This window comes from Oryza glaberrima, chromosome 5 (assembly GCF_000147395.1).
Source record: "Oryza glaberrima chromosome 5, OglaRS2, whole genome shotgun sequence".
NCBI classification, from domain to species: Eukaryota; Viridiplantae; Streptophyta; class Magnoliopsida; order Poales; family Poaceae; genus Oryza; species Oryza glaberrima.
In genome coordinates, this window is record NC_068330.1 from 23995447 (window position 1) to 24013784 (window position 18338).

General features: G+C 41.5%; 1 protein-coding gene and 1 pseudogene across 1 annotated transcript; both read right to left on the bottom strand.

Annotated features, from left to right (window-relative positions):
* Positions 1-362: 362 nt before the first annotated feature.
* Positions 363-5220, bottom strand: LOC127773874 (uncharacterized). The gene is made up of 5 exons (XM_052300095.1): positions 4416-5220; positions 4185-4264; positions 2092-3804; positions 1900-1975; positions 363-1726 (listed from the first exon to the last, which is right to left on the bottom strand). The coding sequence occupies exons 1-5, from the start codon at positions 4582-4584 to the stop codon at positions 1035-1037; spliced, it is 2730 nt and encodes a 909-aa protein (XP_052156055.1). The 5' UTR covers positions 4585-5220; the 3' UTR covers positions 363-1034.
* A 1730-nt stretch (positions 5221-6950) lies between these two features.
* On the bottom strand, positions 6951-8696 carry LOC127773876 (uncharacterized; annotated as a pseudogene).
* Between the last annotated feature and the right edge of the window lie 9642 nt (positions 8697-18338).

Consider the following 18338-nt stretch of genomic DNA (forward strand, 5'->3'; position numbering starts at 1 on the left):
AAAATTGTTGGTACCCAAATATGGAAGTGACCACTGAGGCTCCTTTGAAATGCAGGGATGGTAAAACATGAATAGAAAAAAATAGACTGCAACAAATGAAAAGTACATGAATGATTATTTGGCTAGAGCTTGAAAAGGAATGGGATAAGAGAGATGGATGCAAAGGAAATTTTGTAAGAGATTTAACTTGTGCTAACTCTCCTCTAAAATCTTTATGGGCCTCATCGTTTGGCATATTCATATGCTTATCAGCCAAAATTTGAATTTTCATCGTTAAATTTGGAGCTGATTTTAGGGTTTTTTCATCGAAGTTTATTTTTCAGCCTTTGCTTTTAGATCGCTAAGAACACATATATAAAATTTTTATTCACAAATTGATTTTCGTTTGTAAATATGCCATTTGGCATATTCAGAAAATATGCCAAACGATGCGGCTGTATGCATCTTTGTCATCAATTCTAAAGAAATTTCATGGGTGTCAACTGTCAATCCTTTGTTCCAGAGTAAAAAAAAACAACAAAAAATCATTTAGAATTCAATCGCTGCATAAACATGAACAGCTGGGATAGATTCCTTGTGCGCAAACCTTCCCACTTGGTTAAAACTACAGTTGCGTACGGCAACGAGCCGATCCGCATCGGCCCAGCCGGTCTTGGACCCCCCACCGCTGTGGCACGGGCAATCAGCACGCGATCACCGATTGGATGCATTGGCATCAGCCGCCACTGGATCGCGTTAGCGCGCGGTGGGCACCCACTGCCCAGCCCATCATGCATCATCGCATCTGGCCGCCAGGCACGGCCGCACGGTACGTACAGGCCGCCTTTGTCATCTTCACGTGTAAGCGTCGCGTCGCGTGGCGCCTAGCCTGGCGCCTCAGTGATCGCCCTCACGGCCTCACTCGGTCACTCCCGGTCAACCCCCACGGCAATCTCATCCCTCGCCTTTGTCACCGCACGCAACGCACACGGCAAAAATGACCAAACTTGTAACATATAATTTCACCATATTGCTACGAAATCATCATCATCACGTCACAAACGCCTCAACATATCCATCCCGATCTCGGCCACCAGCTCTTGGAGCAGATCCCGTTCGATCTGGGCACCAATCTCAAACGCCTCGTGCAGGACATCCACGCCGATCTCCACCCCCGAGTGCTGGACGTCGCTCGCGATCAGCTCATCCACCTCCTTCCCGGCCATGCCGCTGCACCTCGCGATCTCCCTGTCCACCTGAGCAGCCAGCCTCTCCTCGGGGCAGATCAGGGGAACCCTCGAGAACGACCTGTATCCGGAGTCGCAGAACTGGGTGAACAGCGAGTCCAAGCACTCCATGACGGAATCGAACGCGAGGCTTCCCAGCGGGCTCCTGCTCTTCTCCCCTTCTGTGGCCTTGACGACGCCGGCGTTGAAGCTGAACCCGTTCTTCTTCTTCTTCTTCGTGGAGCTTGTGGTGGTCACGGTGGTCAGAGCAGACTCGAATGTCTTGACAAGGAACGCCTTGAATGGTGCCTTTGATGTCCGTGGAGGAGTAGTAGAAGTAGACCGGCGAACGTTTGTTAGTAGCAGCTCAACAGTTGCTGCAACCTCTCCAGGGTGTATCAGGTTGCTGCTGTCTTGGCCAAAATTAGTTTCAGAGCACCTGGAGTTTCTTTTGTTAGTTCCATCTTGTTGCATTGTGCAATTCTCCGAGCGGCGTCGGTCTCTGAATCCAGCTTCTGATGCTGGCAGTGGTTGGAAAAGCATGAAAGGGTCAGCATGCAACTAAAAAAACTGTGACTTAACTATACGATTTTTTTGTGTTTATAGTGTTTTGTCACAAGAGATCGTAGTAACAAACTACTTGTAAACAACCTAACCAACAATTAGTCAATGCACTTAAACAAAGATCCCTTACCTGCAGTTTTGAGCAGGCTCCCAGAAAAGCACTCATCATCTGCATAATAAGATGGATCGCTAGCATTTGTAGTAACCTGCAGATGATGACAGCCAAAGATATTCATCAGAGAAGAATGACCCTTGCAGTTTTGATGAGAATTAACTCGGTATTGCACCATGGTAGAGAACAGGAAAAACCAAAATTACTGACCTCATGCTTTTTATGAGTTTCACGCAATTTACCACTTCTAGGAACCTCTCTGAAGCCAAAAGTCAGACTGTCCAGAAAGTTACACTGCCATAGAAATTCATCACTTGGAGATTCTTCCATTACATTGATAGCACTCGTCTTTCGAAACAATGAAGACATTACTCTGTCGTCCAGAATTTCTCTGTTTCTCAACTCATTTCGATTAAAGCACACTGATTCTGCACTTTCCAGACTTGATATGCCTTGTAAAGCTTCACTCAAGACCAATTCCCTTTCTGAAGAAATATTTTGGCAGTCCCTACGATAGTCTCTCTTAGGACAAGAACCAGTTGGAGATCCCAGAACAACACTATCTGATCCTTTAGTATGACCATTCAGCAAAGCGAGGACAGCCTTTCTCGGTGAATTAGAAGAGATGGAAATGATGCCTGAGTTGTTACCCCTAGAAGCAATGCGTGACTCTACCTTTCTCCGCGAGTCATTCCTTACAGAGTTTGGACTGGTAGACTTTGGCTTCTCACTAACTAACCCTGCACCTTTTGCAATTATCATGTCTTTCTCTGTAGCTTTCAGTGTTGCAGTCTTTGATATCTGTTTATTAGAACAATCACCATGCAGGCCACTGGTTCGGTGACATTTTGTGCTCAAGTTCCTGTTCTCCGCACTACCATGTGGCATGCCAATTTTATCCTTTACTTTTCCTTTGGACCTCAAAGATGCACTGTTGTTCATACCTCTGTTTGAACAGACAAAGTCATTTTCTGTGTTTGCCACATTTTGCTCCTTAGCTCTATGTTTCTGCCTTTGGACCATATGCCCTGTATCTGCTGCTCTATAAGTTTCAGGCAATGCATTCTGCTTCAGATTGTTCTGTTTAAGAGGTCTACAATCAACATTCTCTCGGGATATGTTTTTCGGCTGTATTTTTTGGACACCTTGACTTGAAACAAGGACAGCATCTGATGTTCTCTGACCACTGTCCTTAAATCCGTTCCTCTGACCCTTATGGTTTCCTTCAGGTTGTGCTTGACATGATATGTTCTGGTTTGGCCTCCTAACAGAAGCATTCCTCATAGTATCCTCTTCGGACCACTGATTGGAAGTAGAATTGTGCAGAGAGGTGGCTCCTACATTTTGAGCACCTGACCTTGATGCATCAACATCACACATTTCTCTTGCGAATTGATCGGAGAAATCGTGCATGGCTTCAGCAGCACTCTGCACATCACTGCTGTTGCATCTATACTCGAGGCGCGCTTGTCTCCGAGCCTGATGGCGGTGCCTGGATTGTAAACCGGGTTCCAGGACCTTGACTGCTGCTTCAATCAGCCTAACCTTGTTCCTGCTTGAAACTGATCTTGGACTCTTAATAGGTGAGGCTAACTTGTGTGCTGCATGCTTCCGTGACCACACCGGCTGCGCATCTGCATCAAGCTGATTGCCATTGTCATGCCGGCCATCTCTGATATGCCCTGGCTTTTGTTGCTTCTGATGCGAGTTGTATATCCTTCCATAGGAGCATTCACTCCGGTGACCACCAAGCTCGGAGGCATCCATGGTTTTTACTGCCTTTTGATGGCTGGTGGCTGGCATTGCGCTGAGCCCCATTAGCCTGGCTACCACACCCGGTGTGCACATTTCACTGCTTTTGTTGTCTTGGCCAGGAGGTGGCAAGCGAGTGGTAACTTCATTTGGATAGTATGGAGCATCAAGCTGAAGGAAAATAGTACAAGGTGAGCCAGCAACTTAGCATTCTAAAAATAAATAACAAAGGTGAAAAGGAGGTAAAAAGGGATCAAGAAATGTTAATGTAAAGCTAAAGCTAAAGTGTTAAAAACTCCATTTCTGAAAAGGCACCGGCAAAACTTTCCTAGGTCAAGAAAGCTAAGAAATCTGAATGTAAGCTAATTGTTTAACTGATTTTTTTAACAAGAGAAAAAAAAAAAAGAGGCTTCATAGCACAAAATATTGGCTTAAAGGGGAAGAAAAAAGAGAGCTTTTTTGGGCATATTCTTTGGAAAATTCAACTAGATCTCATAAAGAATCAACAAACAATTGTAGCTTTACAAAAGAAAAGGAGAAAAGTACCATACCAGCAGAGTCCTCATCTTGGCCGCCGGCGTCTTCTCGCCGCCGGCAGGTGGTCTCCCAGGCGAGAACTTCTGTGTGCGCACTGAAACAGAAATGGCAGTACAATCCATTCAGAAAAAAACCAGAAATGGTTCAAAAGACAATTGAACACATCTGATTTGCACAATCCAGGAAGAAGAATAATAAGAAGAAGAAGCCTGAACAATGTACTACTACCATCCTTGCAATCTCACCTGGGGGAAGCAGCTTGGTCTTCTTGGAGGACGAGGAGAAGAGCTTCTTCTTGGCGAGCATCTGGAACAGCGACGCCACGCACGACGTCGCCGGCTTCTGCCGCTCGACGATCGCCAGGCTGTTGCCGCCGCCGCCGCTCGCCGCGGTGGCGGAGCTGCCGCCTTTCATGCCTCCACCGCTCCACACGCACACGCCCACAAGAACAAGAAATTCAAACTCAAAAATCTTTCAGAGCCTCTTCTTGCTTCCCCTCTCTCTCTCTCTCTTTGCCGTTTCTTATGAGCGAATAAATGCAACAAATCCTGGAAAACCAGTCGCTTCAACTCTTTCTCCGGATAGGCATTAATTGCCACATCAAATTCTTCATGACTTTGCGACAATGCCTTTGCAGCAACAACAGCTCGAGAAAGAACTATGGCTTATGGCCAAATGCTAGAGAACAAAAAGGAGAAGACTACTGTGGCAGCAGCACTCCAACTCTTGCTCAAGACATGACTAATGCATGCCATTATTCCTCTTCCTACACATAGAACCGGAATGGATCAACACTCATCCTGAATGTTCTTGTATCTACTCCTGTTTGTGAACTCTTCTAAAAAATGAAATGCTATAATAAACCTTGAGAAGAAAATATTTGGGGATGAATCTAGAGCAAGTGGGCGATGACTGGATGAGCCAAATGGTGGAGTTGGAGACTGGGGAGGAGGGGGTCCGGGAGAAAAAGAGAGGGGCTTTTGGGTGGCAATGGGAGAGGAAGAGACATCTCAAGCTGCTTTTGTTTCTTTTTTTTTATGTGTATGTCATGGGTAGCTGGCTGGCTGGCTGTGCCAGGTTTTCTCGGCTTTCTTTGCTGATCTCTCCTTTTTTGTTTGCTTCCTTGGCCGTCTAGCTGTACTTTTAGGGTTCTTCTTGGAGTTTGCACTTTGGAGTTTGGACTGGTCTAATCGGAAGTGATTAGTATTAGTACTCCTGTAAAAAAAAAGATAATGTAAATTTTAGAGACGAACCTAGATAATTTATCTTTAGAAGTTACTCCCTCTTTTAAAAAAAAGTGAATCTAGTACTGGATGTGATATATTCTAGTATAACGAATTTGAACAGATGTATGTACAGATTCGTCGTATTAGGATGTGTCAGATACAGTACTAGATTGGTTTTTTATGAAACGGAGGGAGTAATTTTTCTAAGTACAGAGGGAGTATCCTCGATATCGCTTCATATGAATCTTCCAAGTATTTTTTTAGAAATATGGAAATTTTTTACCATATCTCACAACGGCCCCTAAAAGTCTAAGATGAACGAGTAAAGAAACTATACATATTTTGTGGAAAAATTCTGCTTGGAGTAGTTGCCCACCTTCATTTCCTAGCCATCATTGTTGGTATGTTTGATTGTATACGGCTGAGGCTAAGTAGATTCTAAGCAAGAAAAAGGGAAAATGATGTTGCTGTCTTGTTGGATGGTAACAGTAGTTGCACGACCAGATTGTAACATTCTACTTACCAAAACAAGGCAATCTCTGTATAGTACTTAATTAGAATCACCGTGTCTATTATCTAACACTCCCAGATTCAGGCTTTGTACTGACAGAGCTGGTGTATCTACCTTTTGGTTGATGTTTAGTTGTGGGGTCAAAGCAAAGAGAAGCAAGGTTGTTGCATACGGGCAGCTCAAGTAAGAGCAAGTATAATAGGGAGTAGTGAGCTATAAGCATACTATATAAACTTATGTGGAGGAGAGAGATAGTGAAAAATCAAGGGTGTTGGCTCTCATGCAAGAGCTAGTTTATCACAAGCTCCAAGACAAATACATTAAACGTATAAGTGAGAGATAGAGATAGGAGAAGAAAATTGTAGCCAACCTTATAGCTAATCTATTATATATATTGGCTTTAAGATAGACTAATAGTAGGAAGTGAGCTCTACTATTATCCTTGCTAACTGAAGTAGAAAGTCTACTATACTTTGTACTGCTGATCAGGACAAGGTGACATTTGGACAGTTTCACAGTATTGTTTTCTCCTTCTGTCTGTCAGTTTGAAATGGATGGTACTCCTAATCTACATATATGACCCAGACAAGTGTTACACTTTTCAAATGCGCCTAGTGTTTCGTAATGGCAGATTTAGTACGATATCTTGAGACTCTAGCGTCAAATTGTACAAGACAACAAAGAAGAAGCTGACATTTTTTAGTTATGAGACGGCTGAACTTGAGTGCTGAGCCCACTAGTATACTTGTAAATCAAATCTGCAAGTGGACAAATACAAAAGATTTCAAGACCAGTTAGTCAAATGCAACCGTATCAATAAATATTTAGGTCTTATGGAAGGACATTCTTGGGTATATCGTTTACTGCTAGAGCTATTTAAGTAGCAAAGATTAGCTCCTAAATTGCCATTCAGTTCATCAAAGCGTAAACCGCACTCCGGAAGGAGGAAACACTTATCTCACGTGAATCGAGAAATTTCCACTCGGCTATAAAAAAATCGTGCCGTATTCAATAAACCTGATAAAAGTTGGTTAAGTGGTTATTGTACTGTGACACAGTGTTAACAAAAACTGATTGTCTTTACTGCAAGAGCATACGAAGATATTCATGTCAATTACCACCTAGTTGTTGATCGTTGGTAAATTTAGGTAGTGTTTGGTTTCGGGACTAAGTGGGATGGGATAAAACCATCCCTGATTTTTGGGTTGGGATGATTCTACTCACAAATTTGGTTTGTAAGATGGGACGATCCTAATATTTTGTTTGGTTGAAGGGATGAGAGAGGGAAGGGATGGACGCCGTTTGCAATCACCGTCAACCGATCGCCGGATCTGCCGCCACAGTCCTCCCCATCGCCGGAGGAAGAGCAAGAGGATGAGCCGGCGGCGAGCAAGAGCAAGGGAAAAGCTGGCGGCGAGCAAGAGGAAAAGCCGGCGGCGAGCAAGAGCAAGAGGAAGAGCAAGAGGAAAAGCCACCGCCGCTCCTTCCCATCGCCGGATCCGCCGCCGTCCCTCGACTTCCTCCTCGCACGCCGCCGCCACTCCTCCCCCGCGAGCTCCTCGTCGCAAGCCGCCGCAGCTCCTCCCCATCGTTGAATCCGCCGCCGCACCATCGCCAGATCCATCGCCGCCCCTAGACCTCCTCCTCGCACGCCGTCGCCGCTCCTCCCCCGCGAGCTCCTCCTCGCAAGCCGCCACAGTCCCCATCGCCGGATTTGCCGCCGCCCCTCGACCTCCTCCTCGCATGCCGCCGCCGCTCCTCCCAGTCGCCGAATCCGCCGTCGCAGTCCTCCCCATCGCCGGATCCGCCGCCGCCGCCCTCCCCACCACTGGATCCGCCGTCGCCGTCTCCGAGCCCCCCGCCGCCGCGGTCGTCGTCGCCGAGCCCTGCGTGGTCGCCGTCGCCGAGCCTGCCGCTGTTGCCGTCACACGAGCCGTATGCTGCTGCTCCCGAGGGCGAGCAGCGCGAGCGCGGTAGGAAGGCGTCGTCACGCCGTTCGCTCGTCCCAGGTGGGACGAGTTCGTCCACCACATTTTCCCGGATCGGTTGGTCCCGGATCTGAGAGGAATATTCCTCTCCAGGGACCAACCCATCCCACTCACCCCTCAACCAAACACCCCTAAAAGTGGGTTCGTCCCATCCCGTCCCATCCCATCCCCTCAATCAAACACTACCTTAGTTCATGTTCTTTCTTATGTTGTTTTCGACATCGATTCAATCTATAATACATATGTTTGATTATTATTATTTTCCTAATTACATATTTGCAAAAAAAAAATAAAACATTTATAACCTTGTGGAAGTGGTTTTCATGATAAATCTATTAACATCCTTTTTACGTATTAAATTTTAATATTTTAAATGTATTACTCCCTCAATTCCATAATATAAAGTATAACTATTTTTTTCATGTGTTTCATAATATAAGACGTATATGCATGCATGCAATTAATTAACACCTCTTTAGCTTAAGGGTGGTTGATAATAATTGTTTATTGATCTTTAGCTTAAGGGTGGTTGTTTCTTATATTTTAAAATAGTTGGAGTAATGGTTTATTAAGAATCTAAGGTTTGACTTCACGAGTTGCATCATCATTAAGCTAATAACATGTCATATTTCAGTTTGACTAATATGCCTGCTGGAAAGGCTAAGCTCTCCCACGGCCCCACCCGTCCAGTTCCAGGCTCTCAGAGATCACTAATCCTAACAGCAAAATTGAATCAACTGTACTATACCTACCGGGAGATGTGTATCCCACCCTCTCTCGGATCCTTATCCCAGTTGCAGCAAAGCGTACAAAAAGAGTACCACGTACCATTAAGTACTCCACAGTGGAATGAGGCAAACAAACAGGCTGGCCAAACAGAGGACCTCCAACACTCGCCATGGTCCCAGAGCACCAACACTCCTCCTTTACAGGCCCACCTTCAGTCTGACCTGCAGATACGAGCAAACTGTTCCGCATGCGTTCTGTGCCATATCCATGGACCATCCAAAGGTACGCGGTAGTTCTGCAAAAAGAAATGCTACTGGAGTAGTAGTAAAAGTAAAAACCACTAAGGCTATTTTTTCTCAAATATATCTCATATTAATATTTACCTATTCAAAACCACATAATTACAAGTACTTTTATACTACGCGATGTGCCATTTTCTACACACCGGACACTATTGGACCCACGTGCAAGCATGTACCCCTGAAAATCAATCATATCTACGAAACTGGACACACGTGTGTTCAGATTCATAGCTAGAAATTCTTTTTTTATAGAATAGTATTTTTCTATCACCCAAAATACCCCGCTACATATCTTGTCTCTCACCTCATTGATATGTGAGCCTTACATGTCATCCCAACTCAGTCATCTCCTACATTAAGGTAGCGGCATCCTCATTGGATGACACACTCATGGCGAGATACATGCTCCCTTGCAGATGGAAGACAGACGGGAATGGACACAAGACGGACGAGAATGGTGAGGTCCGCCACCACTAGCGTAACATGTTTCCTCGGGCAACTACCGCACGACAAGTGCGATGGTGACTTCGTCAGCCTGTTCCCCCGCTACGGCTCTCATCGCTCGGACTCACTTGATGTTGGTTCGCTCACCGTCTACCTCATGCCATGATGGTCATGGATCTATCGCCGTGGTTGTCTCCCTCGACGTTGGTTTGTCCATCGTCCCGTTTCCCGTTGCTCTTGCTCTGCCTCTCCAACGTGGATCTATTTGTAAAATATTTTTTTGGAAAATGGCCAAAATATAAGTATTTTTTTATATAAATAGATCTTTGATGCCAAAGTAGTTGGCGTCGAGGAACTATTTATAAGGAAAAAAATATTTATATGTTGGCTCTTTTTTAAAAAAAATATTTACAAATAGGACCTCGTTGTCAATCTTTTTTTGCGCTGACCCCTCTATATTTCGTTTGCTGGGGATGTAAGGGTGTTGGTGTTAATGTCGTTGGTTTAGAGACGTTGAACTTTAACAACAACATAAAAAAAGGGCATATTCTTAAAATAAGTTTATCTATGGATCCATTTATAAAATAAGTTTTGAAAAGGGGCCATAATATAAAAAATCTAGGCCGTTTTGGCGACGAGGAAAAAAGACGTGTTTTGAGTTGCGAATTTTGTATGTGATCAGAAAGCAGAATTATTGCTTTTGTACTTGCAGAAATTCATTTTTTGCAGAAAAAAATTGGAGTTGTGGCCGGTCAGCTTAAATTGGATGGGCACTTGTCTTGAAGGCGATAGTACGCGATACGGTTGGCTTTATTGTCCGCGCTGCGTTGAATTGACACTACTGACTCGCATGTTTAGGCATTGAAGTGACTGAAAACTAAGGATAGTTAGAGCATGTATAATAACAGGCTATTAGCCAGCTATAAATATATTTTAATAATATAAGCGATGAGAGAGAAGAGCAGCGGTCTACAGATCTATAGCCAGCTGCAGCACGGACTTCAAAACACAATGTGTGTATGATAGGTGAGACCATATATTAATAGTATAGTAAGCGGCTATTGTATGAATTAGCTATTAGATTAGTTATAAATAAATTGGAGCCGGTAATAGACTATACTATTAAACTTGCTCTTAGTGCACATTCCTTTACCGCTGCAAGAGTTTCTCTGTCACCCTTCGTACTCCTATGCGTAGATTGTGCTCAAGTGTCCATTGTCCGCAATCTGCATGCAAAGTCCTGTCCAAATTTCTCCGATAAACAGAAAGTTCATTTTAACCCCTCAATTATTCGTTCTGTCTGAAACACACCCTTAAACTCTAAACTAGGTATACCATACTCTTATTAAGGAATGTGTTTTTTTCTCTCGAAGATAAAGATAAATATGAAGATTAAGGCTGCTTTCGTTCTACCTTCTTCCCAACTCCCTCCACCTTGTTTTCCGTGCGCACGTTTCCCAAATTGCTAAATTGTGTTTTTTTTTGCAAAAAGTTTATATATATAATTTATTTTAAAAAAAATCATATTAATCCATTCTTTAAAAAATATTAAATATTAAATTAATCATGAGAAAATGTGTCGCTTCGTTTTCCGTGCGGAGGGGAGGGGTTCCCCCAATAAACACAACCTAAGTATTTTATGTAAAATGAGGCGGATTAACATATGATTAATTGAGTTTTAATTATTCCAATACAGTTCAGTTGACCCCACTCTCCTCTCTCTGGTTTTTTTCTTAAGTTATACTGATGTGGTGATTTAATCAAGCAAAAAAATAAATAATTGGACCCACATATGAGCTGCTAACCTGCCATCTATCTCCCACCCTATCTCTCTTTCCCTTCATTTTTTCTTCGTGAGATGAGCTTGACGCTAGCAAAGAGTCGTGGAACCATGGTCCCCACTGTACCAAGAGTGCTCGGCACTAACGTGAAGGGTTGAGACCATTATTCACGGTGGTGCATTGGACATGGTCCGATGGCTTAAAATGTAATATGAAAATGTGATATTATAAAAGTTAGTCAACATAGCAGAACAACGATTAAACTTTTCGATTGCTTTGGTCATTGATCATCCAAGACATGCCAAATGACGACACAGAGGCACACGATATTTCTTAACGAAGTTCAGTCGAAACCTACACCTTCGAAGCTTTGATTATGAGCGTTTCTCCCCACCCAACATAGCACCTAGCCACTACGAGTACTTAGTATCGCTGCCATCTTATCTTAGCGTGTCTGCAGTATATTGTAGTTGTCATGGTTGTATTACTCTAACTTCACTTTCTATCTCTTATTATAACTTTGAATTTACTTATTATGTATAACTGCCTTGTACTCTCAAAACCGGACGGAAAGAAAGCACTATTTCACTGAACTAGATACCCTTAACGGCAACAAGCAACAGCATGTGCACACACGAAACGACCTGCCCGTGCGATGGAAAAAAAATAAACAAAAGAAAACAAGCAAAGAAAATTAAGGATCGTACGAATGCAGTTGAGTCAGTTGACACCTGCCCGGACGACCGGACGCCTACGCCACAGGGCAGCCACTTGTGCTTTGCATTGCTTCGCAATATCGCATCCATCCAACGGTGTCAGGCAGCAGCAGCAGCCGCACCGGCGAGAAATTCCGCCAGTGTCGGTGGGCGCTTTTGGCCCCCGGACCAACGCCAACTGATGATGATCAGGTCAAAGCTTAGCCAAGAACGAGATGATTGGCTCTGCTGCCGGCACCGCCATGTACAAGAGAAACGTAAGAGCAAGTTTAATTAATAGTATAGCCCACTACTAGCTCCAAATAATCTATAACCAATATAATAGCCAATTTATACAATAGTTACTTACTACATTATTAATATCTAGTCTCACCTGTCATACACACATAATGTTTTGAAGTCCATGCTACAGCTGACTATAGATCTATAGCCCGCTGCTCTTATCTCTTTTCCTTTATATTTTTAAAATATATTTATAGCTAGCTTATAGTCCGCTGTTGTACCTACTCTAAGTCGAAGTAGACCACAGTCACCGTTCCCGAAAAATCAGGCTCTGTTTTGAAAGAGGGTCTTTTTCATAATAATTGGCACACACACCTGCAAAGTGCGAGTGATCTGGGCGTGCACCCGTTTCGGAGGTGTGGATTTGGTTGCGAGATGGTGACCGGACAACCGAGGGAGTGTGGTTGTGGTCCAGTGAAATGAAAAACTGACAAAGTGACATGGATGGTAATGGTATGCGGCTCAAGTGGCAGAATTGCTAAGGGAAGCTTCTGGCCCAAGGTCCAAAATGCTGGGCTATAGTTTTGGGTGTTCTATGGCCCGTTTTCTAACAAAAAGAACACTGATGTTCAGGACACATTTAGTGGAATATGTCCACTCTGACTCCCTCAAATATAGCTCCAATCTGATTCATACAGTTGAACTGCAAAACCGGATATCTGACTCATCATGAAAGAAAAAGGAAAGAATAAAGAATGAGAGAAGTAGAAAATGTGACATTGATATGTGGGTCCCTCATGCTTAGTTGGACTATTTTTTCTAATTAAGAAATCAATTTTAATCCGATTTTCGTTAGCCTTATTTTTAAACTGCTAGATGGTTTTTTTTTTTCGTGTGAAATCTTTCTTTATATATGTTACTTTATAAATCCAGTTTTCAAGTTTAAAACAATCGTGCGCTAATAGCTTCTGTTTTTTACGTGTTCCGACTTTATCTTCATCTTGAGTGAACTTAAGCTGGGCTCAATCACGAGACGAATCCCTAGCCCTAATCACTATCATATATAGTAGTACTCCACTTAAGTAAGTACATACTCCTTCCTCAGATTCACATTTTATTCCAAAATAGTTGTTATATTGGAGTACTAATTGTCTCATCAATCACTTTCAATTCAAATCTCCCTCTTTTCTACTGTCAACCGCACTCATATATCCAACCATACAATATTTAATAAATGATACTATACTATTTTCCCTTAAACTTTAATCTATGCCAATTAACCTAGAACGATAAGTAATATGGGAGGGAGTACTACAGAATTTTGAAGGCATAAAAGCTCTCACAGCCCCCCTGGATTCTTGGCAGAATCTGCCACCCCTGGAACTCTACCGAACAGCACCATAGCTTGACATTGATGGTTGATGCAGCTCCACTAAAAAATCCACGGACTCGCGTGTTTTTTTTATTTTGAACGAATCGACCAGGCCATCAATCTATTATATTATTAAAGTAATAGAAAAAGGAGCCTCCACGTTCGCTCTCATGGCCTAAAAATTCTCACATTAATCGGAGAAAAACAAGCAGAGTCCATATAGAAATACAATTTAGAAATAGCTGAAATTCGGAATTAAAAATAAGGAATATTAGAAGAGGTGACTAGAGTCCATATAGAAATACAATTTAGAAATAGCTGAAATCCAGAATTAAAAATAAGGAATATTAGAAGAGGAGACTAGAGTCCATATAGAAATACAATTTAGAAATAGCTGAAATCCGGAATTAAAAATAAGGAATATTAGAAGAGGAGACTAGAGTCCATATAGAAATTTTCGGAATTAAAAATAAGGAATATTAGAAGAGGAGACTAGAGTCCATATAGAAATACAATTAGGAAATAACTAAAATTCGGAATTAAAAATAAGGAATACTAGAAAAAATGCCCGTGCGTTGCAACGGGTGAAATCTATTTTAATTTTATTATTTTTATATGGTTTAGTTAAGATAAAATTCACTGTTGGAGTTCGCTTGGATATATATATTTTTAGAAAATCATGAGCTGCAGTTAGGAGTCCGACCGTCTCAAGTTGGCATACGAGTTTTTTTAAACATACTTCTTATATGATTTCTTCTGTATTACCAAAAGTGAACGATCTTAAAAACCAACTCAAATACAGATATGTATTTCGAAAAGCAAATGAATTTAAAAAACGACTCATACACGGATGACGTAACATAATACCGGCAAAAACATATTTAATTTTTATAATAGTAGAGATGGAAAATTTGGGTGATACGGATACGATCAATCTGAGAAAAATTATTGGAAGCGATCTGGAGACGGAGTCGGACAAAAAAAAGGGCTATTGGTGCGATCTGAGAAAGAAAAAAACCGTGCGCTATTGGGAGTTAGACAAAAAAATTATGCGCTAAAAAAACAAAAAAAACCGTGCGCTATTGGGGAGTCGGACAAAAAAACCATGCGCTATTTCCAATTGGGGGCACGAATTTTTTTGGGAGACAAGAAAAAACCGTGCGCTAAAAAAACCGTGCGAAAAAAAGAATGCGCTATTTCCAATTGGGGATGATGTACGCAATTTTTTTGGCAAAAACACCTTGAATTTTTATAATAGGCTAGAAAAAAATACTTGTACGTTGCAACAGGTTGAAGCAATTTTAATCTTAAATATTACTCAAAGTCTACAAGATATCCTACTTAAAAAAGGAAGCTCGAGATTGATCAAGGAGCTGGCCATTATTTGCCTGATGAAAATAGGAGCTTTGCTATGATTTTGCATCCATGTAAAACCTATACACATCATGCGTTGATAACAGCCAGTTAGGTAGTTCAGTATTGATGTTTATAATCTCATCGTTGTCCCTTGCACCAGACTGAAACGGATTACGGATTCTATGTATGCATGGTGCGGTCGACATAGGAAGGTCCGGCCCGTCTTAGCTCACGTCGTCTACCGCAGCAGTAAAGACCGTGCGAGATACGGAAGAAGGAAATAAATCAGGCTATGCGGATTTTCTTCCCGCGGAGACGACGTCCGATTGACGACGTACTAAAATTTGAGGCAAAAACACCTTAAATTTTTATAATAGTAGAGATTAGAAGTAGAGTATAGAGTCCATATAGAAATACAATCAGGAAATAATAGAAATTCAGAATTAAAAATAAAAAATATTAGAAGTAGAGTATAGAGTCCATATAGAAATACAATCAAGAAAAAAAAAATAGAAATTTAGAATTAAAAAATAAGAAATATTAGAAATAGAGTATAGAGTCCATATAGGAATTTAAAACTAACTAAAATTCGGAATAAACATAATAAAATTAAAAGTAGAGTTTAGAGTCTGTATAAAAATATAATTTACAAATAACTAAAATTCGAAATTAAGAAAAAAATGGGAAGAAGAGTTTAAAGTCAATATATGAATACAATTTAGAAGTAACTGAAATTCAAAATTAAAAATTAAAGAATATTGAAAGATGAGTTTAGAGTCCACATAGAACTACAATTAGAAATAATAAAAATAATATTGGAAGAAGAGCATAGAGTCTATATAGAAATACAATTTACAGAAAATTCGGAATTAAAAAAAGAAATATTAAAAGACGAGTCTAGAGTCTATATAGGAATATATATAATTTACAAATAACTAAAATTTGATATTAAAAATAATTAATAACTAACACCTATATAAAATACAATATGAATATTACACATTAGTAATTTCTTAAAGTTATTGCAAAATTTAAAATTATGTTGTCATACATAATATATTTGAATAATATAATGAGAAAACATATATGCTATTATATAAGAGAAAATACAATGATGTTAGCCGCGCAATCTGCGCGGGCCATCATGCTAGTTTCATTGAACAGAGTAGACGAAAACTGTAAAAAAGGATAAAGTACAGAAAAAAAAAAAAACCTAGGGCCGTGGCCCTAACTATAGGTAGTTACATTGTCAACCAGGCGGCGAGATTTTTTACGCCCACTAACCCCCATGTTTTTGCTTCCTCCTTTATCTTTATCTTGGCTAGCAAAGTTAGCACCGGCAACTCCTTGTGCTGGAAAGTCCTCCGGTTCCTTTCATTCCATATCTCCCAGTTGACAAGCAAGGCTAACGTGCGTAGTGCCTTCTTAGGTGCTTCTCGTATGCTTACGGTGGCCTCCCACCACTCATGTACCGTCAAAGATATTTGCCAGTTAAAAGGTCTTAGATGTTCATTGCCTGTCCACTGCGCGATTTCATTCCAGATTCTCCTTGTGTATCTACATTCCGCAAGCAAGTGGAGAGCTGTCTCTTGAGTCTGGCGACATAAAGGGCATGTGGATCCGTTGGGCCAGCCTCTGGTTGCTAGTCTGTCTGATGTCCACACTCTGTTTTGGAGTATCAGCCAGGCAAAGGTCTTGCACTTGCACGGTGCCCAAGGCCTCCATATCAATGTGTCAAAATTTGACGATGTTGTACCCAACAGTTGCGCCTTATAGGCTGAGGTGGCTGTGTATTCGCCGTGGTTGTTGAGCTTCTAGGTGATCTGGTCTTCATGTTCCGTGAAGTGTACATTCCGAACGGCGCTCCAAACAGTGATGAGCTCGTCAATCAAATCCGTTGTCCATCCTTCGTTTGTTGGTAGAGCAAGGTCGTGCAGCCATTGGTATGCTAAAGCGGCATGTTTGAGGGACCTGCTCTTTTTCCTAGAGGCCGCGTGGACTAGCGGTGCGACATCTTTCAATCTTCTCCCTTGGACTCACGTGTTGGGGATCAGAGAACTTCGGGTGTGTTTAGTTTATATCAAAATTGGAAGTTTGGTTGAAATTGAAATGATGTGACGGAAAAATTGGAAGTTTGTGTGTAGAAAAGTTTTCATGTGATGAAAAAGTTGAAAGTTTAAAAAAATATTTTGGAACTAGACACGGCGTTCATGTTGAGTTGAGCTCCGTTTCGTTTCCTTCTCACAGCTCGGGGGCAGCCGCAGCGCGTGTGATGCTGATGCCACGCGACGGCGCGAACACAGCCAAAGCCAAGCCGCGTAGCCGCTTGATTAACAGTGCAGTGCAGGCAAGGGGTAAAAATCACCAAAATTATCGATATTTGGTTACGAGCTTGGTGGCTCGACGACGTTTGAAAGCGAGGCGATGCGATGGCGTCCGCGTCTCGTTTCTTTCTTTGGGCCCAGCTTGGCCACGTACGTCGTACGTATCGCGACGTACGTCACAGTGCAGCCGCAAAAAGGCCTCCGCATCGGCAGGGCCCAAGTGTAAAACGTGCTTTCGGTGCGCCATCATACGGCACGCGGTACGGTACAAACAGCGAATTCCATGTACCGAAGTAATTTGCTGTTGTATAGCTTGGACAATTTGTTAGGATTTGCCAGATACTACCTCTATATTTTAATATATGGCGTCGTTGACTTTTTATTCAACGTTTGACTATTCGTCTTATTTAAAAAAATTATGTAATTATCATTTTTTTTTACTGTGACTCATCATTCAATGTTCTTTAAACATGACATAAATATTTTTATATTTGCACCAAAATTTTAAATAAAATAAATGGTCAAACGTTGTACATTAAAATACGGAGGGAGTACGTAATTTGTTAGACCGGATAGATTTATATCATTGGAAAAAAAAAGGAGATGTGTTAAGATGGCACTCCAAGTGGTGCTTCAGGTGGCTTAAAAAAAGCTACTACTCACCAGCGGCTAAATCATATTTTCACTGGTGGCAAAAGGTAAGTGAAAATAGAGTATTTTCATAAGCAAGGATTAGCCACTTGCAAAAATATATTTTCGGAAAGTATAAAAAACTGTCGACACATTTTTCTTTAGAAATATGTCGATTTCTGATCCATTAGATCAACTGTAGGATTCGTGCTATTTTGGTTGACGAAAATAAAATTGTACTGTAAAGAATCGAACCTAGGATCTGACTTGTCCAGCGGCCCTGACCAACTGATCGAGCAAAGATTTTGGCTTGAATTGACATTACATACTAATTACACTTAAATTACATACTATTTACATATGTAATTTAGAAACTTACATTGTAAATACATTAAAATTACATATGTAATTTAGAGACTTACATATGTAATTTTAGGATTTACATTGTAAATACACTAAAATTATATATGTAATTTATGGACTTACAATATAAATACATACTCACTATTTTTTGGTAAAAAATATAGCTACTCCCTATATTTTTTACTGACAGGTATCTAAAAAGCA

Bases quoted from the DNA above. Each gene is read 5' to 3' on its own strand.
- LOC127773874 (XM_052300095.1), bottom strand. From the start codon at position 4,584: ATGAAAGGCGGCAGCTCCGCCACCGCGGCGAGCGGCGGCGGCGGCAAC. The intron at 3,805-4,184 runs GTATGGTACTTT...ATTTTCCTTCAG, and splicing joins CCAAGATGAGGACTCTGCTG to CTTGATGCTCCATACTATCC. The intron at 1,727-1,899 runs GTAAGGGATCTT...AACCACTGCCAG, and splicing joins GAGCCTGCTCAAAACTGCAG to CATCAGAAGCTGGATTCAGA.